The sequence below is a fragment of the Diorhabda carinulata genome, chromosome 11 (genome assembly GCF_026250575.1).
Source record: "Diorhabda carinulata isolate Delta chromosome 11, icDioCari1.1, whole genome shotgun sequence".
Taxonomy (NCBI): Eukaryota; Metazoa; Arthropoda; class Insecta; order Coleoptera; family Chrysomelidae; genus Diorhabda; species Diorhabda carinulata.
Genome location: NC_079470.1, coordinates 13,292,568 through 13,315,888, shown reverse-complemented (window position 1 = coordinate 13,315,888; position 23,321 = coordinate 13,292,568). Strand labels below are relative to the sequence as shown.

The window sequence follows — 23,321 nt, the reverse complement described above, 5'->3', positions numbered from 1 at the left end:
CTTCCTTAAATGTGACAGTTGACAGTTTCGTTCTGTATTTATTTACGTACCGAAAGTTGCGTTTTGAGTGTTCCATGTATTGAAAATGACAGTTCCGTACTGTAAAACACTTTCGGAACGCTCTGGAGTAGACAATTTTAACTTCCTTGAATGTGACAGTTGACAGTTTCACTTCGATGATTTTGCATAAGTTTAAATTTTTAATTTTCTGAAATTATTTGTTTTATCCGAAGTTTTGTCTAAATTAATAAATAACAATGAAGTTTTTCCCTTTTCAGTCCCTTGTTTTTTTGTTTGGGATGTGAAGTACCCAGTGAATATATTATATTTGGTAATAAAGAAAAAACTATTATATTTCAACATATATATTACAAATATTTACATCTTATATTAAACACTGGTTCTGTATCTGATTTTAATATTGAAATTCTACAAGTCATCAAGAAAATAACCATTTTGTTTAACATTTCGAATGTAGTTGTCCTTTACTATAAAAAAAGTTTTTATACCTACGCAGCTTTGTTTAACCCCCAGCCCTCTTCAAAACTAACCCAACCTAACACAATATTTTCGAAAATATTCATTTCACTGATAAAAGTTTAAAAAAAATTCAAGTAAACGTGTGTAAAGTCTGATCTGTTTTGTTTACATTCGCGAGACCACATGACAGGAGAAACCGACGCCACGCGCAAGCGCGGACGCCATTAATTTCTTGAAAGAAGAGAATAGAAAAGGACAATGAGTTCTCCCTCTTACACATAGATAGATAATTTTATATCGTCAAATACGCCATCTAGAGGTATCAATACTAATTATATACAGGGTGTTTATGCTAAAAATTGAGTAGATGACGTGAAAATTTTTTCATATAACCCCCAGAATTTATATTTAAGTTGATTTTCTAAGTTAAACATTCGAAAATTATGAATTTCTAATGGCTGATTCTACACTACTATCTGAAGACCAGGGACGGCTCATGCCCAATGGTTAACAATTAGTAACTTTTACAGGGACAACGTGTACAATCTAAAGTTTGGAAAAATCATCAAACCATTTATTTTAGGAACGGAAATAATACGATTGAACAACGAATTGTTAGAAATGGTCATTTTTTCGATTTAAAAGTAAAATATTCTATAATATTGCACCACATTTTGGGATATATGTAATAAATATAACTCGAAATTTACAAAAAAAAAAGTTGTATTATGGAAAATCATATGTAGTGAGTGCATTAAATTTATCGCAATCACAATAACAACAATAATTAATAGTTTATTATTCAACTAGAGATAATTTAGGTCATAACTCACGCGGATGAAGTTTGTGGAACCTGCAAAACCGATTTTGTTTCATTATAACACTCACTGTATATGTACATCACATAGGAATCACTAATATCTTAAAATTTCCCTTTGGATTTCTAGCGAGGCGGGGCCTGCGTGTGAAATCCGTGTAAATCTAAACCTACCCTGAGTGCGGCGTGACTGGCTAAAACTCTCCCGGCCAAATCACCTAAAGCTCTTTCTAATTGTTGGTGTTGACTCCTTACAGCAAATCTGTAACAATTTTAACACGTTGAAAAAAAAAATTGAATTGATTTTGGAGATAACATCGTACCAAATCAATTTGTGGACGTACTGTATATAAATACCGCCGCCAATGCTACAAATTTAGAAGCTTTAAGTACCTATACCTCAATTATAGCGAAAAATAATCAGTTTTTATTTAAATTCGATGTCTATTATCTGAAGCCACACCAGTCTCTTATAATCCGTAGCCAGGAATGTAGTTCGGTCCTCTCCTTCCGTCGATCTGTCCCAAATAAGATACTTTTACTTAAATATTCGTCATTTACTCGATCTATTGGATCCGTAGAAGTCTGAGCAACATCCACATCTACATTACTTCTACTTAAGGACCTTCAGGATCATCATCAATCTAAGGCTTTTCGGCGGAATTAGGAACTTATTAAACTTCGTCTTGCAATAGGACCTGTTCGATCCTATACGTTTGACTCTCTTCTTGGTTATTCTTGAGTAGCAGAGCACCAGCTCTGATACCATCTCTTTGGTGACCAGAAGGATCCCGTCTGAAGAAGAGCTTCCACCTTACGCATGCTGGAGACCTACTCTTTATCAATCTTCCTTCATATATAATCGTCCTTTCTTATCCTAGTAGATTATCCTAGTAGACGTTTGTCATTTTGTCTCCAAATTATCGCCATGACTTCTGCAGCGATGTCATTTCTTTAACAATAATCGTCAAGCTTCTCCAAATAGCCAAACCTCTTCAGTATTGGAAAATCTTTGACCGCTGAGTCATTTCTTCAAGTCTGGGAACAGAAAATAATCCGAGGGGGCTGAATCTGGCGAATGGGGTGCATGAGGTAGCGATTCAAACTGTAATTCATTAATTTTGGCCTTTGCAGTAACGGATGTGTGATCTGGTGGATTGTCTTGTTGAAACAACACTTTCTTCTTGCTAAATGCGACCGTTTTTGCTTGATTTTGTCACTCAAACGTGGCAATAAACTCTCCGTAGATAAAAAATGGAAATTGTCACACAAGCATCCCAAAAAACCAACGCCATGACCTAGTCTGCAGATGGAACGATCTTTGCTTTGTTTGGAACCGATTCCCCCTTTTCGGTCCATTGATTTGATGGTCTTTAGTTTTGGAGATCCACGTTTTATCTTCTGTCTCCGATTTTCGTAATTTTCTTTTGGGTTGCTTGGGTATTTCCTTCCAGCAAATCTCAAAACACTTTTTCATCGGCCAACAACAACGAAAAATCCGCCATGCATGATTTAAAATATAAAAACCCAATTACCTGTTGACGTGTACTGGTATAGGTACGACGAGTTTACTTTTCTGCTGCGTATTCTTAACGCCTTGATGAGGACCGCTTCCCAAACCCGCCTTGACTCTCTTCCATTTCGCTCGACGATTCTGAAACCAAATTTTAACTTGTACTTCGCTCAAACGCAGAGCCGCCGCTATTTGGCTTCTCTCCGTTAAAGAAAGATACTTTTTGGCGTGAAATTCCCTTTCCAATTCCAAGAGTTGCTCGCTGGTGAAAGCGGTACGTCTTCGGCGAGCTTTCGTCGCGGCGGAACTTTCCGAGGAATGCGCTTCGTCTAAATCGTCCTCTAAATCCGAATTGCCTGGAACAAAGACAAGATTTTTGTAATACACAAGAAGAAGAAGACAAACAGTTGGCTTTCCATGTTGGCTGTAGCATTTTGATGGCTAAATTTTTATGGTAAACACTGTAATTCCGAAAACAGAAGATAGAATATACCTTAGTACCATAAGACCTGTTCTTAGCACAACCAATACGAAAACTGAACTAGATTCTACTCTGGGTGAGACTGAACCTTCGTTATCAACAATAAATTATCGGGTAGCAAAGTTTAGACGAGACTGAACGACCTGCGACGACCAGCAGCTCGGTGGTCGACCAAATGAAGTGACGAGTCCAGAAAATCCACAAAGCGCGAGCTATCAGCATTCCAAAAACAGCGATTCATCGTATATTAACTAAGAATTTGGACATGAGAAAGCTGTGCGATGATGGATACCAAGTTTTTTCACAATGGAACAAAAACAGCGTCGTGAAGATGTTGCCATCGAGTGTGGGACAATGTTTCATGGCCATGGATGAAAGTGGGTCCATCACTTCGCACCCCAAACAAAAAAACAATCGAAACAAGGGATTGAAAAGGGAGAGAACCGGCTCCAAACGAGAAATCATCAACGGCGAATATTATGCAACGTTTGATCGAAGAAATCAAGAAAAAACTGTCACATTTGGATAAGAAGAAGTGTTGTTTCATCTAAACAATACACATGTACATAAATCCGTTATTGCAATGGCCTAAATTAAGTTTGAATTGCTACCTCATGCATCCTATTCGGCAGATTTAGCTGCCTCGGATTATCTCGCTGGGAAAATCGTATGGGGCTAAAAGGAGATTACGTTTTGCTTTGTGTGTTGGGCCAGTTGGAATTCTTCAGATCACTTACTTACATTTTGTCTAAGTAGATCAAAATTTATACCTAAGGTCGTGGTTTTGTCAGTAATTAATTTCAGTTGAAGTAAAAGTGTGTTTAGTGTTTAGTGTTTAGTGCTTCCTAAAATACCAAACCGAAATACAGAAGTTTACATCTGGGATATCGCCATTTTAGTAAAATAATTCTTATCGAAGACTAAGAAGACAAACAAACAAACAAACCGAAAAACTACGTAAAGAAAAAATACCGTAGAAGCTTCAGCATTGGTTACAGAAGTGCTCTGTCTTATCGACACAAAAAAGACAACATATAGATATCAAAAAGCAAACTATTTACAATTTTGCATGACCATTTGACCACGAGAAAGCTTTTTTCAAAGTGGGTGCCGCGTTTACTCACTGTCGATCAAAAACAACAACGTTTCGATGATTCAGACCAGAGTTCGACCAAATTTACACTTAATAAATCAGATTTGTGACATTGATCATCATCATCTGAGTGGACTGCAGTCGGAGGACCAGGTTGGAAGCCTCCAAGTCAGCTGGGAAGGTTATGGCTTCAGTTTTTTGGGATTCCCATGGAATCTACTATGTCCAAAAGGAAGTGACAATCAATAGCGAATCCTAAATAGAGTTATTGGATCGTTTGAAAACAAAAATCAAAGAAAAAACGTCGAAGTTTCACCGAGACAATACACCGATTCAGAAGTCGTTGGAAATAATGGTTAAATTAGACACAGTATAGTCCAGATCTGGTTCCTAGTGACTACTGATCTCAAAAGAATGCTCGCTGTTGTGTTTAGATCTCAAGTATTTTATGAAATGTGTGGAATGATTAAAAATTCGTAATCTAATAACAAAAATTTCGAAGTACTAACCATCTTTTTGACTCCTATTGGACAAATCCTGCGCCAAATCCATTTCGACACTTCCATCAGAATCAGTGTCTTTATTACAATGCACAAATTGATTATTTTGCTGTTCCCACGGTATAAAATTATTCGTACTTTTCCTCGGACCGCAATCACTCATTAAAGCCTCGATAGAAAACGGTCTCGGTACAGGTTTCGTCATACTTTCGCACCCTTCACTAGACGATATCTCCATATTTCCCCACAAAATTCAAAATATTTTTTTATTTAACCGACGTATGCGAAGTTAACTATGAAACTGTCGAAATTGAGGCTGATCGACGAACTGAAACCTACTAGGAGGGGCTAGGAATTGGAAACGCCTCTTTTACGTAGTTGGAGATCCAACCGCCAATGGGATCGTACCAATGTGATGGTTATTAGAAGGGGCTTAATTGGACGTGGAGTCGAATTAGTGTTTCAATTTGGAGGTTATTAAACGGTATACATCAATAAAATAGATATATGGAGATTTGGGGATATGAGATTGTAAATATCATTGTGATTGATTTAAATTGAATGTATAATGTGTTTAGATTTTGATTTATTCCATTGAAATACGTCAGAATGTCAATTTTTTAACATTGTTTCAATTCAGTTTCGAAATATTAAATTTCTATTAACTATTTTTAAGCGATTTTAACAATAATGTCTTTTAAATTTTTTAATACTACTTTTGAGATAATTGTAATGTTAATTTTAGACGTGTGTTCATATGTCATCTGTCACAATTTGACATAAAATATACACCTAACCTAACCAAACTACTTAAACTTACTTTATATACATAAATACCAACAAAATAAATTATACAAAACGGAAAAATTGTACAAATCGCGCGTGCAGTATTCCTAGAAGCAACGTAGATCTAGATATTCGAGGACTGCTTGTTTTGCTGTCCCGAGAAAGACCAGAAAGTCTGATCTAACTTCCTGTATGTTAGGAGATGTTTGTTGGTTTTCCCCAAAACGTGTATCACGTACATCGGAGGGGATTTAGTTAATTACATGATATTAGGACATAAGGAAAGTTGTAAAAAAAAGATAACTCGGAATTCTCAATAGAAGACAACTTGGAAATCTCGATGTCGAAGGATTATTATTTTCATTTTAAGAAAAATCAGTAATATTTCAAAAATATACATTCCGTATTTGACGTTTAAGGATTTGACTGTTGAGGATTTGAAGTTTGAAGATTTGACGTTTGAAGATTTGACGTTTGAAAATTTGAAGTTTGAGGATTTGACGTTTGAAGATTTGACGTTTGAAAATTTGAAGTTTGAGGATTTGACGTTTGAAGATTTGACGTTTGAAGATTTGACGTTTGAAGATTTGAAGTTTGAAGATTTGACGTTTGAAAATTTGAAGTTTTGAGGATTTGACGTTTAAGGATTTGACTGTTGAGGATTTGAAGTTTGAAGATTTGACGTTTGAAGATTTGACGTTTGAAGATTTGACGTTTGACGTTTGAAGATTTGATGTTTGAAGATTTGACGTTTGAAAATTTGAAGTTTGAGGATTTGACGTTTGAAGATTTGACGTTTGAAGATTTGACGTTTGAAAATTTGAAGTTTGAGGATTTGACGTTTGAAGATCTGACGTTTGAGGATTTGACGTTTGAAGATTTGACGTTTGAGGATTTAACGTTTGAACATTTGGCGTTTGAAGATTTGACGTTTGAAAATTTGAAGTTTGAAGATTTGACGTTTGAAGATTTAACGTTTGAGGATTTGACGTTTGAAGATTTGACGTTTGAAAATTTGAAATTTGAGGATTTGACGTTTGAAGATCTGACGTTTGAGGATTTGACATTTGAAGATTTGGAATCATTAATTGAAATATATAAATACCAAGAATGGTTTTACCGATATATCGAAAAACTTGCTGTATTAATCGGTTTGAAACCACAGAATACGATTAATTATTTTCCAACTACCACACCACTGAATTTTCGAGTAAATCTTGGTAATAACAACCGCCTAAGGTGGCGCTACGAGGTTGAAGTAGTTATATGTGTTTATGTCATATGTCACTTCGAAACAATTTGACATTATATCACTTAGAAGAAGACCGCCTCCTAATTTTTTTCCACAAGATATTAGTCAAGTAGGTACTTGATGTTCATTTAATTTATTGTTTACACTAGAATTTTATCACACACACATTCGTATACTGAACGTAACCTAACCTAATACCAGAAATCAGAAAGTCACATAACCACGGAATATTTTTTCTTACATAGACATCTCATTTGTATATTATAATGTCATTTTTTTCATTCTCAAGCATGCGCAGTATAGATACTGATACTCTAAAGATCTTTGTCACACCTTCGATTTCTCATATTGAAGAAAAGTAATTAATAATTTTTTAAAACAATTTCTATTAAAAAAAAGCATTCGGCGAATTTAATTTACTTTGTTGTCACTGATCTTCTTCGTTTTTTCTAACCTCTCCTTAACAATATGATGCTTTTAACCACGTCAGTCCATTCGCCGGTCAACATGGGCGTCCACCGGCCATTTGTCATCGACATTTCCGGAACTTACACCACATGACTTACTAGCTCTTTCCTTGTATCTGCGATACATTTTTCTGGCAGAAAATTATTTATCGACCTCTCATTTATTAAGTTATTGTTGAACAAGTGACAGAACGGAATTTCGTGGATTTATTTCTTGATAAGATACGACTTGGATCATAGGCGTAGGTGATAATTACAAATCTAACATAAAATAATGAGTGGTTAGTCCACAAGGGACGATTATACAATTAACGCCATTCGAAGCGAGAATCTGGCAACGCCATTAAATGGAATAAGTACGAAATTCAAGCTGTGACTAATTGAGGGCGCAATTATCGTTGATGAGAACACAGAAAATCGCTTAGCCGAACGTTCCCCTAGTATACAGGACCGCACTCGACAAATAATCAACAAACAATCGAATAAAATATGATACAGGATGTCCAGGAACTCGATTACGTATAATAAGCTGTATATCCGTTTTTAATTGACATTTTAAGGCGTTTAATTTCAAAATCAATTATAAACAATAGAGGACGTGTTGAAAAATCAGATAATTTACACAATTCGTTCAAAATACAGCTACTGCACTTTCGTTTCCGTGGGAAATACCCCGAAATTACTTTTCAAATCAATATTGTTACAGATTTCGAAAAAATACTTTATGAACCTCATGAATATTTCAAATAATGAACTAATTCTAATTTAGTAGGTTTAACTTTAAAAGTTCGTAGGTTAACACGTAGATGGAGCTGCTAATATCAGATCCATATGAATTTCAATTATGTTTCACTAACCTTCAATAGATTTTCGAATAAATTTGACAGCTGTCATACAATTAGTTTGTGAATCGATTCATAACAAAAACGAATGATAATAAACCCGAATTTTAGCATCGGTATGTATTATTGGATGATTCTATGATATCATAATGAAGTTCCATCTGCAGTCACTCGATTAAACTGCACTTGAAGACTAACTACAAAGCGTGAAAAAACGCCAAAAGTTTGTAGATTACACATAGATGGAGCTACTAATATTATAGCCCTAACCTTCAATGGATTTTCGAATAAATTTGACAGCTGTCATACAATTAGTTTGTGAGTTCGCCCAATCGATTCAAAACGAATATTAGGTAGAGTTATTGAAGCGTTTTAAGGTAGAATTTTTATATACGTAGTTGAAAATGAAGTTTTTTGAAGAGCTGATTCGGTCCTGAATTTCTTTTCTTTCCGAAAACGTCACATTTTATTATAATTTGCATAAGGCAAGAAAAGCACATTTCGAATAACCTTAATGAATTATGACGAAGTTTAAAACGAAAAACTCAAATGGATAATGTCAATTAAAACTTTCTACTTTCTTTGTTATTTATTTCATAATTTTCAAATCAAAATATTCCGGAAACGGTACACGGTAACGAGTTTTAATTCGCTTGAAATTTTGCTTAATAAATCAAATATTAAAAAAGTTACGTTCAATACTACTCGATACGAACCGTGTAACTAGCGCCCTCTATGAGACATAAAAACAAATTCATTGGATGTATCAGCTTCCAAAACATATTCGTACAAAATTTCAATACAATGTTGCCAGTAATTGTTACAAAATCCTAGAAACGGGATCACCTTTTTTTGAAACACCCTGTATACTGTATATGTAATCCATTTTAAAACCATTAACGTTAAAATTACAGATATCATAAAACTATTTGTCTATTTAAAGAAACCATAAAATTCTAGTTATTCGATTAGTTAAGATATTTAATAATTAGTTGCTGTTCGTATAATTTGTCATTTTGTATCAACAGGCGATTAGTTGTTTGTACAATAAATGACTCGACAATTATTATTAGAACGATTACCGAATGGACGACGTTTCGCTAAAAGGAACGCTCTTTGTTATGACATAAGTAACCACGGAACACGATTAGTGTATCTTCTGTGTAAGTAACCAAGGACTCTTCCAACGAGAATATACAGTCCACCCAAGCAAGACCTAAAAGACTTAAAATATTCTTAAACTTTTAATGAACAAATCGTTTTATTTTTTTTTTCTTAACCTATTTCTTATTATTAAATAGAAAATTAGAATTTTTGCAAAACATCTCAAAGCTATTAGTCTCAACATTATAATGAGTGGTCTGTATTGTTATTCAAAAGGAATCTTAAATAATGAAAAAAGGTTATAATTAGTAGTAATGAAAATACAAACTTAAATTCATCAAAATCTAAATTAACCTATCAATATTTAGTGTTTCAATCGATTTTATTTCTACTTAAAAGTTCGTTATTTCTTTTAAAAAACATTCATCGATGTCAACAATCAATATTCAAACTGACAGTTGACACATATGATTAGGTTGTTAATTTTTATTGGTTAGATTATGAATGACATAAAATTTTATAGGTTAGTTCGTTAACAATCATAACAGAATTTTCTACATAATTGAATATGACTTATCAGGATTACGTCACTTCGTTTTTCCTAATAAAATAATTTCCTTGTAGTTTCACCCCATCCATTGCCCATTAAAATGACCGAGTTTACTTTATAAGGGTAACGGTGCCTGTTTATGACCGTTTCCACGTTAAAAATTCATGATATTCATTGAGCTTATCAACAAAATTACTGCTTATTCTACGTCGAACTATAATTTGAAGGTAATTGGTAATGTATCAACGTTATTGCCCCTGTTTTTTCTATCGTATTTAACCAGTTAATATAACGATGTCATGAAGAACTTCCTAAATGACTAATTTGTTTTGATGTCATTACTGTAAACGATACAAAATGATGTTATCATCAATATAAAAACATATTTATCTTTACTAATTTAATTATGATACAGAAAACAAGATAAAAAACGTTTTGTCTACAACTGACACCTGCAAATTTGCAAAACAATCAAAATGTATTCACAAATTTTCGAATTTCGAAAACAGGAGGTTCAAATTTTACTCTATCACACACTAAATGACTGCACTTGAAAGGATTTTTAACGAAAAAAGTTATAAAAAAAAATTTCCTAACCTAACTTAACCTAACCGAGTATTTTCAGCTACTATGCTAGCCCTAGAGCCTCCTGATCATGAAAGACGGCCCAGATGCTTTCGTTTGACTTCAACCATTGTACCTAAATCGAATTAAATCTTTTTCAAAACGTTATTTATAATAAGAAGTGTAAAAGTAGAAACTTTTTTTAATCCCTGTATATGTACATATCTCTGTAGAGAATTTCGTTCCCTCGACAAAAACCGTGAATATCAAAATGTGACAAGCAAAAATCCAAACCGAAACGGTCGGTGTTTTTTATTTTAATTTCCCCCAATGAATGCATTATGGCAGATTTTAATGGTTCTGTTATATAAACTCACCCCCGAACGGCGTAAATTAGTCAGGGAGTAAATTTCTCTGTCAAATTATGCAAATGCGTTCGGGAATATGACTCCACTCATGCCTGATGTTACTCTATTGTATCTCCGATAAATTTTCAATTGTGCACGATTTGTTTGTCAAAATGAACGTCTGGAATATCCAGAATATTTTTCGATTTAATTGTACTATTATTCGATCATTATCGTTGAAGATTTGTTAACTAGAATTATTGAAAGTTTTTTTTTCCTTTTTTTATCTTAAAAGAAATAACAGGCGTGTTGTTTTTCCTGAGCTTTTACTTCAAATACATGAGCACGCAAATGAAATTTCGACCAACCTACAGTCTTTATTGCCCTGAATTCTAACAATTTTTCACAGTTTTTATAAAAAAATTAGCCCATTCTGTCTAATGTATACAACAAAGTGATTATGTATATTAGGCACCCTCTACAACACTTGTGTATTGTTGATTGCATATAAACTGTTTTCAGAAATCTGTTTATAACACTATTTAATGTGTGTCAAAAGTTTTTGATCTTTTAATATGATAATCATCATTATATATGTTTTACTAGTCATAACTCAGAAATAAATCAAACTTATATTCTAATATGTGACATATGCCCTGTCAATATAAGTATAAAGTATTGACTATGTTTCCAGGCGTTTGGAATTAAAAGCTTGTTTTTAGTAATAATTATTAAAAATGGTAATATCTCAATAGTGTTAACAATTATTTCTAATATGTAGAAAAAATACGAAGTCGAATCTAATTTGTTGGCACGAATCGACGATATAGCGAAGATTTATGACGTCATTATTAACCGCCAGTATACTAACGAATATTTCGAAACGTGGCTATCTGTCATCTAATGTCAATAATTTTTAAAAACCACAATAGTCACGTGGACAATTTTGGTAAGCAAATACAAATAAGATAAGAAATTACATTATTTTATGATTACATTCGAGATTTTGTGAATGATCTCTGTTCTTATCAATCAAAAATGGGTTCATAAATGAACATTAATTTCGATCGATCCTGTCAACATACACGATATTGATATGAGGTTATTATGTAGTAAACAAAACGTTTGCAATTATAAATAATTGAAATAGTAATTATTATGACTCCATGCAATCATTACGAAGACGTGGATTTCCTATTGGATGATAAAAATTCGAAACAGATAAAGTGTTTACAATGTCACAGATTAGTTTGGAACTCGGCGAATTCTGATGTGGGTCAAGAATTAAACAAAACTTATATTCGAGAAGATGGTACAACGTGTATCACTGAAGACCATAATGATAATTTAGAAGATTCACCGTTATTGACCAATGTAAGTAGCTAACAATATATTTTTTTCTCATTATACAACCCAGCAATTGTAATCATCAATAAAAGAGAAATTTTTATTGAAACAAATACCAAAAGTTTTGTGTGACTAATTGAAACCACTATGAAAATATTTTAATCAATTATGCAATTTAATCATTTAAATCCAAGTGAAATTTCAAATTTATTGTTTTTGTGATAAGTGATAGAATTTTAATAGTGTAATGGTCATTTTTAATCAACGTAATTTTTTTCAATCTGGTTCTTTACGCTGTTTAACAAATAAATTCTTAGAGCATTCTCAAGAATTTTAACAAAACTTCGCTTTATCAACCCTCTTCCTTTGAGGGCTGAAATTCAGTTTTTATTCCAAATGTATTTGAATAAATTATTATTAGATGTCTTCAAACTTGAATAATTACAATTTATACTAATAAAGTAAAAAATAATGATAATTATGATCATTTCTAGCCTTGCATTCGTTCAAATTCATTGTATTTTTGATAAATATTAACTTTAAAAGAAGACATCAAGTTTGATGTAAAAGTTAGGTTATATTTACGTCTCCCGAAACTAATAAAGGCTAATGAATAATGTTGCATTTTATCTCGGCCCTAATAGAAAACTGTCATCCATATTCAATCTTTTTAAAACAGGATAAATTTGCATATATCAGGTTTCACTAAAATCTTTAAAACTCCCTAAAATACATTAGATATATACGAGGGATATCCGAAAATTTTCCGACCTCAACTTATTAATATATAATATATCAGTTTATGATAGACATATCCTCGTATTTTGCTCTTCAACAAGAGAAAACGCAAAGCTGTATTCCAGTTCACTTTCACCACTTTTTCTGCCTTTATTTATCCTGCCGTCCATCTTCTGCAGTAACTTTATAATCATTTTATCCTTTTCCCATACCTTTTTTTTTTTTAAATTACGACCACTAACTTCTCTGTTTTTTTGGTCCCTTATTACGTAACGATTTTGAATTTTACTTCTCAAATTCGTCTCTCGTTATGAACCGTGGCGTTGCCGTTTGTACGCGGCAGTACAAAATGGCGTCCACGCTGCTATTCGCGGCGTGATCGTTGCGCGTTCGCTTTGAAAACGCTCGCAATCCCCTAGTATGATAAGGCCTTAAGTACGGATTTTTCTACTAAATCTATTCTAGCATCGAAAAAAACATCTAACTTCGTGAATCATTCTGTAACAATTTCATTTAAATGATTGCTGCTTAATTTATCTTTTGAAGTATTTGTTTTTTTTTTCCAAATGTGTTATCAACAATCTGAAATGTTTCTGTATTGTTTTAATGACTAGATCATAATTGTTAGTACTACTAGATTAACCTCTTAAAAATCTATCAAACGTTTTTTATTTTCCAACTAATTTCTGTTACATAAGAAAATTTAATAAAAAATGGTGAGTTTTTTCATAATTAATTTTCGTGGTAATATCATTTTCGACCAATCTATTTATATATATGTAAATTTAGAACAAACTTCATTTGGTTAAAGTCGTATCAACCCTCGTATACGAATTAGTGCCCATCGCTTTTATATATTTAATATTTTGAGGTTAAGTTAATAAGTATTTGAACATTGAAGTGAGCATGAAATATATTTGGTATCGTTCTATAATAAATTATTTATTTACTGTCAACGAACTTGTTAATTAAATAAGATATTAATCTTATTTGTGTTCATTACTTATTAAAATTGATTTGTTTGGAACCCACACAATGTGATTTGAATCAATTGTTTACGTCTCTGTCCTGAAAACAAATGCTATACCAGGACCATCCAAAAATTATTCCACCTCAACTGTCTAACTAAATAAAAGATATCAAACTATCTATAATACAGTTTTTTTGTGGTACTTCCTGCTAATTTATATGATAAATCATATACAGGCATTATATTGCTGGAGATCGTATTTGAGGTTAAGTTTTTAGTTCATCGATACCATGGCATTGTTTCTTGTTTTTGCTTGATTTGTTTATAGTTGTCTCTAAATCTATTAATGTTCGCCGAAATATCCTTTTATCTATTTCAGGATTTATACGAAGATTCTGAGTTTCACTGCCACCGCATCTTGCGGTCTTCGGAAGATGTTACTGCTTGGAAAAAGTTGAGTAGTGCGGCTATATTATGCGCTGTATTTATGGTGAGAGCAAATAAATTTTAAATGTAATGTTGCGCACCATTTTTCTTTACAGCTGCACATTAATAATAAACACCTCTAGATACTATATTTTCAGTTAGATTTATATTTTATCTTTCAGCTAGCAGAATTAGTTGGTGGTTACTTGGCTGGAAGTTTAGCTGTAATGACAGATGCAGCACACCTATTATCAGATTTAATAGGATTTTTAATTTCTTTATTAGCTATATGGGTTGGGAGGAAACCGCCAACTCGAAGTATGACATTCGGTTATTATAGAGCAGAAGTTATAGGCGCTCTTCTTAGGTAGTCCTACTCAAATTTAAATAAAACAAAGAGCTAAGTGGATCTATCTATGTTTTAGCGTCTTAACTATATGGATATTGACAGCAATTCTATCCACGATGGCGATTAGTAGATTGTATACCAAAGATTATGAAATTGAAGCAACTACTATGATTGTTATATCAACTGTGGGGCTGTTGGTCAATATAATGTGAGTAATGTTGATTATTTTTACTTAGAAATTGAATTGAAGTCATTTATCGTGAAATGGGAATCAGTATGGGACTTTTGGTCAATATAATTTGATGATTTTTATTTTATTTTCACTTATAAGTTGGATTGAAGTCACTAACTAACTAGTTTATATACTAAATAGATTTTCTCAATAAGTCTAGAACGTAAACAAACAAATAAATAAAAAGACTTTCTTAGAAATAAGTTCTAAAAAAATAATATAAACAATTCTTCACTGTTTATTAAAAAAAACATCAAAGACGCCGACAAACAAAGATAAATTTTAGACTTTTATCAGAAACAGAACAGGGAGTGGAGTTTTAAATCGGAATAAAACAAAATTGTTGATAAAATTACTTTTATTCGATAATTCTACTTTCCACAATTTACAATGTCTGGTTCTAATGGTAGGATGATTTATATACATATCGTTATTGTTTTTATTAATTTTAACGAGAAGTTATTCATTTTCTATACTACGCTTATGTGTGCTTTTGCCCTAGAGGTGAGTTCTCCACCCCAACTAGGGGGTGAAAATTTTCATGTCTAAAATAATTGATAGAGGACCAAAGGTTATTAATAATCGATAGTACATTCTGTTATTTTATATGTAATAAACTAAAATATTTAATTAATCAAAATTTAAATTTTACTTTATAATTACCACAACTATATATAATCATTTATCTTATGTCCTAATCTACTATTTAATTTTATCCAACAAAACGTGATTATATTTTGTGTTAGCGCAATTATTGCATCTAAATACTTAGTAATTATGTTTCAAGACGTTCAATTTTCATTTGTTTAACTTTGTACGTATAACCCCGTTGACACAATCTATTTTCATACATATCACCCCTTCAAAACTATCTTTTCGCTACCCGTTTTAGTAGGTCACTAATTTGTGACGAAAAAGAACTTTATGGACTGTACTAATATTTGTAAATACTATTAATAAAAAGAAATCAAAACTGCACATAACCTCTACAAAATAATTTATGAAAAAGGGGATTATTCCACCCCGTTTTTTCTTATAATTTGTTAAGGTTTACGGTTTTGTTTACTCTTTATGAGTTTTCTTGTCTATAGAGTGATCCCATGGGGTCCCCTAGGGATTAAATAGTAGGTGACAAGAAGTATCCCTGGGGAACGTTAGAGGTTTGTCAATCGATATGGATCTGGATGGATTGGTCTTTGAAAAAATCAGTCGATGAGTGAGAATGACAAATCGTACGATCTTAATTTATTTAGAAGAACTGTGTCAAAAGCCTTTGATATGTTCAGTGATTTTGCTCTAGAATCCCCATATTTCTCTATACCTTCAGTCTATACGTTGGTGACATAATCCAGAAGATCCCCGGTTGATCTATATTTATGAAGGCTGTATTAATGATGTTAACAGACTCTAATATACAATTTAAGAATTTGAATGCTGTTCGAAAAATGTTTGGCATAAACGATGAATTTTTAATTATGCTCTGATCCAAATGTTCATACACTTCTAAATTTATAGCATTTACGATATAAAACTGACAATAATAAAACAAATTGATATCAAAATTCCCAATTTTTATTGTTCAGAACTCTTTGGGATTTACAGGGAGACTTTTTCCTTAGTCTCCCCTCACAGATCCGCGCCTCACCGTATAGCAAGTACAACTTTGGGGATAAAAAGTTCCACTTTGTTTTTATGACGGTCAAATTGATTTTTTGTGAAAATTATAGGGAAAATACCAAAATGTATATTTTCTATCATATAAAAAATAGAGTAGTAGGCAGTTTTATGTCAAGTTAAGTAACCTCACGTTCCTCTATTAACAAAAACATAATAATTATCACAATTTATCATATCTATTTATCGAGTATATTATTTTTTTGTCACAATACAATAAACTTGTAATCAAACAGTTCACTTCGAGTTCTTTTTTTATTAAAGAATTTATTTGCTCCTAGGAACATTCACTTAGTATTAAACACATATATTCTCCTAATAAATGAGAATTTTCATTATTAAATTATCTGTGGGTAAATGCATTAAATAAACTTACACATATTCCTTTACCTCTTAAATCTACCATTATCATCGTAGTTTTTTTATTAATACTTTATAGTCAATGTCATAAATAGCAATCTGGGCACCCACTAATAACACAAATATTTAAGTAGATGGAGTCACTTCCGTCCACAAATGTTGAAAATCATCAGGAATGGTTAATATATAAGATTCATTTTCAAGACCAACTCTTAACAATTCCCTAACCAACACCCATTTGCTCATCTTCTTACTTATAGTAATCCTCCTGTTGTTAAAACCACCTTCACTTTTCGATTTTAAATGATATTTAGCTGCTATAGAATGAATTTGTGCTCTTTCTTCTTTAGTAAATCCTGAATCAAAGCCTAAAGTTACAGTTTTATTAGATTTTGCATAATCTGCTAGAATTTTATCGACTTCTTGCATTACGGATTGTCCACCTAATCCTAAACCTTCCCTGGATATATTTTCAATTATTTTCTCAGCGACACTTTTCTGTTCACCTTGTTCTTTAGTTCCTAGACCTTTACCGCCCCATCCCATCTTAAGCATCATTTGGAGAGCTTTGCTGTTACTATTCATGGTATCATCTTCTTGGGTATTTACTTTATGATTGTTGATATCATTCATAGATACTTCTTCATAATGAGATTTTGATGTGATATAAAAACATTTGTTCTTCAAAATTTCCAGTCCCATTTCATAAAGAGCTTCTTTTGCATCCTTTTTTGAAGAATACATACCTTCAGCAATTATTGTTGAGTTTATTCTTAATTTGGAGTAACCTGTTGCCTCATCTCTATCAATAGCCATTACACAATTTTTTACCTGATGTGCTGCGTTATTCAATAAAACTGGCGGTATTTCATTGTTATTCTGTAGTAAAATAAGTTGTCCGATGTTATCTGGTTGACTTTGTACTGCTGTTATTAACTTTTCAATTTTAGCTTCTAATGGTGTTAGGGAAACTATAGGCTCAGACTGAAGTTCTGGAGAAAGGTCGCGTTGTCTTATTTGTGTCCTTTCTCGACTATTTGACTCAGATCTATCACTTTTTTGGCCCCTATTTGATCTATTTCTATCACCTGGTGGTCGATCGTAAGGAGTCCTACGCTCCCAGTTGGGGTTGTTTTTTGCAGACCAATTACCAACGTTCCTTCTATTTGGATTCCCTAAAAATTAAAAAAAGATAATCGCCGATTGTATTTTCTGTAGCACATTAAAAGTTACCTGTTTGTTGTATCCAAATACCTCCACTCCTATTATTTTGTGGTGTCGACGACTGTTGATTCCATATTATTGAATTATTGTTTTGCCATGGATCAGCTCTATTATTCTGATTTTGTACCCACGGAGAAATTCGTTGCATTGATTGTTGATTATTCCAATGATTTGGAATACTACTATTGTTCCACTGATTATAATTGAATTGCGAATCAATATTTCCATTCCATGGTGAAATATTATTAGAACGGTTGGGGCGAAAATCTTTTCTATTCCTCTCCATATTTATTATTGTATTTGTAAACTTGAATGAAACAAACTTTCGTAGGTTAAAATACCTACATTTGACAGTAATGACGTTAGTGACATAATAATTGTCAAATTATTAGGACAATTTTCGCGAAAGCTTTTTTTACAACAATTTGTAGAGGCCATAAATCATTTGAATTTATTTATCTTATTTCGAGTTTGTTTCAAATGGACGGAAAAATTTTTGATTGAATAAGTTCATAATATCACTAATTTATATATCAAAATATTTTCTATTCTCCATATTTATTATTTTATTTGTAAACTTCACCACCTGGGGGATAACTTCACGGAGACGTTGATACATCTACATTTGACAGTAGTGACAATTGTCAAACTGTTAGGACAATTTTCGCGAACGTTTTTTTTTACGATAACTGGTAGAGATTTAGATAAGCGAACAAAGTTATTTTTCAAATTAAACGAGTTGCTGTGAAAAAGTAAGTTAGATATATTTTTTTTAGAATGGGTGGTATTCTTCACGGAGTATGCCACACGCATTCGCATGGATTATCCCAACATTCTCATTCGGAATCTTCGTCAAATATCAATGTACGTGCAGCAACAATACACGTTTTAGGAGATTTACTTCAAAGTTTTGGCGTTTTAGTAGCAGCAGTTGTTATTAAATTTGAACCTAGCGCAAAAATAGCGGACCCAATATGTACTTTAATATTTTCAGCTATTGTTATTTGTACAACAGTGAGAGTAGGAAAAGATTCCCTTTGGTTTTTACTCGAAGGGAGTCCTATAGATAGTATGCAATTGAAAAATGAAATTGCCAAACTTGAAGATATAAAGCACGTACATAGTTTGCATACTTGGGCATTAGCTCCAGAGAAAAACATAGTTTCTGTTCACTTAGCTGTTGGTAAGTAAAGTTTATTTATATATAAAATTTCATTATTTTTAATTCGTAATTTTGTTTGTTAAAGATGATTTCTGTGATAGAGATGTTCTTCTTAAGAAAACAGCGTTGACAATACAAAGTAAAATGCCTGTTATAAGTTGCACTATCCAAGTAGAGTCTTATAATGACGAACTTATCAAATTGTGTGGTGAATGTCAGAATCTTCAGTGGTGATAGTCTAATTACTTAAATTAGGGGATATATTAGAACTTCTATCAATTTTGATCCTTTCAAGAGGACACTTATTGAGATTGTATAGATTATTTTCTATTTTTTGTTAAAGATTGTTTTTATTTTCAAGATTTTATCACGTACTATGCACAAATTTGGTAAGAAGAATTCGAGTAGAGTGGAAACACTGCATAATCTCACTTTTCATCAATATTTAGGGCTCAAATGAAATTCCAAGTCCTATTACGTTCCAACATATCCTCGTTTTATAACATATTTTGGAAATCTTTTGTTTATTAAGTAAAAACTTTGTTGAACAAATTTTTAGTTCTCTTCTAGGTAACTCATATTTCTAGAATTAATTGATACGAGATGACTTCAAGAAGTAGTAGTTTACCTCGTTATGATGTTTATTAAGGAATGTGTAGGTATTGTAAGATTTTAAAAATGTAGGTTTACATGAAATTTTGAAAAATTTAATTTTAATCGGTTGATAGTTTGGTATTGAACATTCAATTTGGTATATCCAGTGTACTAAATATATTCATGAAATACATGTTTTTACTTAATTAAACAAAGATTTGCCGATTTTAAGTGATATTTTTACATTCCTCAGTATTTTAAGTATTTTGTTTGATTATTTTTATTTTGTTGACTCATATATTCGAGGCAAGTGCCTTGTATTAAATTTTAAACAATTTAATATAATAATTGAATTTTATTGTCGTATTTGTTTCAAGTCCCGATCGTTCCTAAATTTTTGCATCCTTTAGATATTTTTTATTTTATTTTGAAAACAAATTTGAAATATTAATAATTCTCTAGTGTTCTGATGTTCTGAAGTGATTAGTAAGGGACAATTATGCCCATTCGTGTTTGTAAATATTTCACTTTAGTAGATGTCTCTCTATATCAAAGCCGTTAGTACGAAATTCAAACAAAGTAATACTTTAATCACTATAAAAGTGATAAACACTCGAAGAACTCACTATTCTAGCTAATTTAAGAAATAAACACCAGAAAACTGAAAAGATCTACTACAAAATAGAATTGTACCTAAGAAGCCCCATCATAACTTAACGTAGAAGTACAACTAGATTGTGGACCTAAAATCTGATTTTGAGAATGGGAAAAGTGATTTCTTCAAAATAATTTTTGTGTTGGGGTTTAATAGTTTTGGGTGGTTGAAAATAAATAGAACGCAGAACAAGTTAGTAGCTTGTAGATGTAGAATCTTATGGTTACAAAAGGAAAAACTGAAAATTATTCATGAAAATCTCGGTTTTCAATGGAATATTGTTATGATTCAATAGTTTTAGTTGTTAAATACCTGAGATCTGAAGTCTGCAAAAATGAAAAAACTGGAAATTCTTCCAAAAAATATTTGTTGTCAATAAAGACCTCTTGTGATTTAGTATTTTTGGTTGACGTGTTGATTACTAATTAGTAGAGGTAGAATATAATGGCTAAAAATGGAAAAACTTCCAAGAAAATCTTGTTTTTCAATGAAAAAATTTTATAATTCAAGAAAAACTGGAATTTATTCAACGAAATCTTGGTTTTCAATAAAATCCAATGTGTTTGATTGATATGTGTTGATAAATAGCTTCTAGATACAAAATTTGACAGCTGCAAATGAGAAAACTGACATTTCTTTAAGAAAATCTTGGTTTTTATTGGAAAACTGCTGTGATTCAATAAATTCAGTTAGTTGAAAATAAATATATAACACATCGAGTAAATAATTTATTTAATATAGTTAATATAATAAATAATTATCAAAAAGAGATATACAGATTGCCGATCGGATAAAAAAATTATATAAAAAGATTTAATAAATAAATTCATATATATATATATCAACTTTTTACCTTAAAAACTAACATACAATATAACGTCTTTATATCAAACCCAACTATATTTAAAAAAATTTTGTTAACAATACATAAAAACATACGCCGAGTTGGATAAACTTTTGTTTTGCAATCGATTAAAAAAAACGTTTGTTTGTTCTCTTTTATCATAATAATTTGGTTGGGGTCAAAAAACATCTAAAAATGTCCTAAAATTGATGATCATTTTAATCGAACACACTGTATACAACTACTACACTAATAATTACAATTAAACTGTCTGGTCCTTCGAGCCGGATCGGGACCATCGATTTGTGGAAGGTTAACAAAGACATTTCTGATACCACCAAAACCTGTATCGTATTTAAAAAGCAATATGAGTAGTGTTTGGTTTCAATTTTAGTGCCCTTATAGGTTTTTCCAAATTTTAAGCATTTATGGAATAATTTAATAAAAAAAAGAGAACAAACAAAACTGAAATGTCAATTTATTATTACATTATAACGAAAATATATTTAATTAACATTATTTAAAAAAAAATACACATACAGTGATTGCCAAAAGTGTGACATGCGATTCGAATGTATAAATATTCCATGGTGTATAATAAAAACTCTGATTAAAAATATTATTTAAAAAAATGCACCAGTATGTTATAGAAAGCACTGGGAATGTTTATTTTTTTCATTTTTAGTACATTATTTGGTTATTATTGGTAATATATGTTTTTTTTTTTTAATTTGAGAATCAACGTTATTGTTTTATAACTCAGTCTTTTGCAAAATTGAATATATATGTATAGTTTAAATGCTACAAATATTTATTTTCAAGAAACACAGCTATTAATTCGACGCATTGCTTGTATCAATATAGACCGGATGAAGGCAGATTGGTGAAAGAAGAAGACATAAAGTAACGCGATGGTTCAAATGAACTTAATCTAGACACAAGTTTCATAAAGCAGTAATTTAAACAAATAGACAGTAAATTATATTTACTCAGGTTACTAACAAATTTGAATTGTTGACAAACGAACAAGATCTGTTTTTAAATTAGTTTGAAACGTTCCAATGATCTACTAGAAGGATGTTTAAAGACAGCAGAATCAATTTGGGGTTATAATAAGGTAAAAATATGAAAAACAAATGATAAAAGAAGAGGTACAGTAACAAAATCAATTGATTCAACCGATTATATTACAATGTATCAATACTTGAAAGAAGAAGACACAGTACGTTGAAATAAGAACGAGATGTGTCTCTAAATTAGTTTGAAACGTTCCAATGATCTACTAGAAGGATGTTTAAAGACAGCAGAATCAATTTGGGGTTATAATAAGGTAAAAAGATGAAGAACAAATGATAAAAGAAGAGGTACAGTAACAAAATCAATTGATTCAACCGATTATATTACAATGTATCAATACTTGAAAGAAGAAGACACAGTACGTTGAAATAAGAACGAGATGTGTCTCTAAATTAGTTTGAAACGTTCCAATGATCTACTAGAAGGATGTTTAAAGACAGCAGAATCAATTTGGGGTTATAATAAGGTAAAAATATGAAAAACAAATGATAAAAGAAGAGGTACAGTAACAAAATCACTTGATTCAACCAATTATATTACAATGTATCAATACTTGAAAGAAGAAGACACAGTACGTTGAAATAAGAACGAGATGTGTCTCTAAATTAGTTTGAAACGTTCCAATGATCTACTAGAAGGATGTTTAAAGACAGCGAAATCAATTTGGGGTTATAATAAGGTAAAAATATGAAAAACAAATGATAAAAGAAGAGGTACAGTAACAAAATCAATTGATTCAACCGATTATATTACAATGTAACAGTACTTAAAAGAAGAAGACACAGTACGTTGAAATAAGAACGAGATGTGTGTTTAAATTAGTTGGAAACCTTCCAATGATCTACTAGAAGGATGTTTAAAGACAGCGGAATC

General features: G+C 31.6%; 3 protein-coding genes across 4 annotated transcripts; 1 reads left to right on the top strand and 2 right to left on the bottom strand.

Moving 5' to 3' along the window:
• Positions 1 to 386: 386 nt before the first annotated feature.
• Positions 387 to 5,123, bottom strand: LOC130899763 (homeobox protein unplugged-like). Its single transcript, XM_057809947.1, has 3 exons — positions 4,894 to 5,123; positions 2,833 to 3,166; positions 387 to 1,559 (listed from the first exon to the last, which is right to left on the bottom strand). Exons 1-3 carry the CDS (start codon positions 5,120 to 5,122, stop codon positions 1,424 to 1,426), a joined length of 699 nt encoding a protein of 232 aa, XP_057665930.1. The 5' UTR covers position 5,123; the 3' UTR covers positions 387 to 1,423.
• A 6,571-nt stretch (positions 5,124 to 11,694) lies between these two features.
• Positions 11,695 to 20,230, top strand: LOC130899762 (proton-coupled zinc antiporter SLC30A2-like). 2 transcript variants are annotated; one of them, XM_057809944.1, is made up of 6 exons: positions 11,695 to 12,170; positions 14,231 to 14,341; positions 14,460 to 14,644; positions 14,703 to 14,834; positions 18,893 to 19,299; positions 19,364 to 20,230. In XM_057809944.1, exons 1-6 carry the CDS (start codon positions 11,955 to 11,957, stop codon positions 19,510 to 19,512), a joined length of 1,200 nt encoding a protein of 399 aa, XP_057665927.1. In that variant the 5' UTR covers positions 11,695 to 11,954; the 3' UTR covers positions 19,513 to 20,230. The 2 variants fall into 2 exon arrangements, with proteins under 2 accessions (XP_057665927.1, XP_057665928.1); XM_057809945.1 differs by lacking the exon at positions 11,695 to 12,170 and adding an exon at positions 13,429 to 13,597.
• Positions 15,199 to 18,732, bottom strand: LOC130899761 (homeobox protein 5-like). Its single transcript, XM_057809943.1, has 2 exons — positions 18,126 to 18,732; positions 15,199 to 18,067 (listed from the first exon to the last, which is right to left on the bottom strand). The coding sequence occupies exons 1-2, from the start codon at positions 18,400 to 18,402 to the stop codon at positions 17,019 to 17,021; spliced, it is 1,326 nt and encodes a 441-aa protein (XP_057665926.1). The 5' UTR covers positions 18,403 to 18,732; the 3' UTR covers positions 15,199 to 17,018.
• Positions 20,231 to 23,321: the final 3,091 nt, after the last annotated feature.

What these genes read in the sequence shown, in the direction of transcription:
- LOC130899761 (XM_057809943.1), bottom strand. Translation starts at nt 18,402, where the DNA reads ATGGAGAGGAATAGAAAAGATTTTCGCCCCAACCGTTCTAATAATATT. An exon ending in TATTTGGATACAACAAACAG is followed by an intron (nt 18,068 to 18,125) that starts GTAACTTTTAAT and finishes TTTAATTTTTAG; the next exon opens with GGAATCCAAATAGAAGGAAC.
- LOC130899762 (XM_057809944.1), top strand. Translation starts at nt 11,955, where the DNA reads ATGACTCCATGCAATCATTACGAAGACGTGGATTTCCTATTGGATGAT. An exon ending in GGGCTGTTGGTCAATATAAT is followed by an intron (nt 14,835 to 18,892) that starts GTGAGTAATGTT and finishes TATTTTTTTTAG; the next exon opens with AATGGGTGGTATTCTTCACG. An exon ending in TTCTGTTCACTTAGCTGTTG is followed by an intron (nt 19,300 to 19,363) that starts GTAAGTAAAGTT and finishes TGTTTGTTAAAG; the next exon opens with ATGATTTCTGTGATAGAGAT.
- LOC130899763 (XM_057809947.1), bottom strand. Translation starts at nt 5,122, where the DNA reads ATGGAGATATCGTCTAGTGAAGGGTGCGAAAGTATGACGAAACCTGTA. An exon ending in CAATAGGAGTCAAAAAGATG is followed by an intron (nt 3,167 to 4,893) that starts GTTAGTACTTCG and finishes TCTTTGTTCCAG; the next exon opens with GCAATTCGGATTTAGAGGAC. An exon ending in ATACCAGTACACGTCAACAG is followed by an intron (nt 1,560 to 2,832) that starts GTAATTGGGTTT and finishes AAATTGTTACAG; the next exon opens with ATTTGCTGTAAGGAGTCAAC.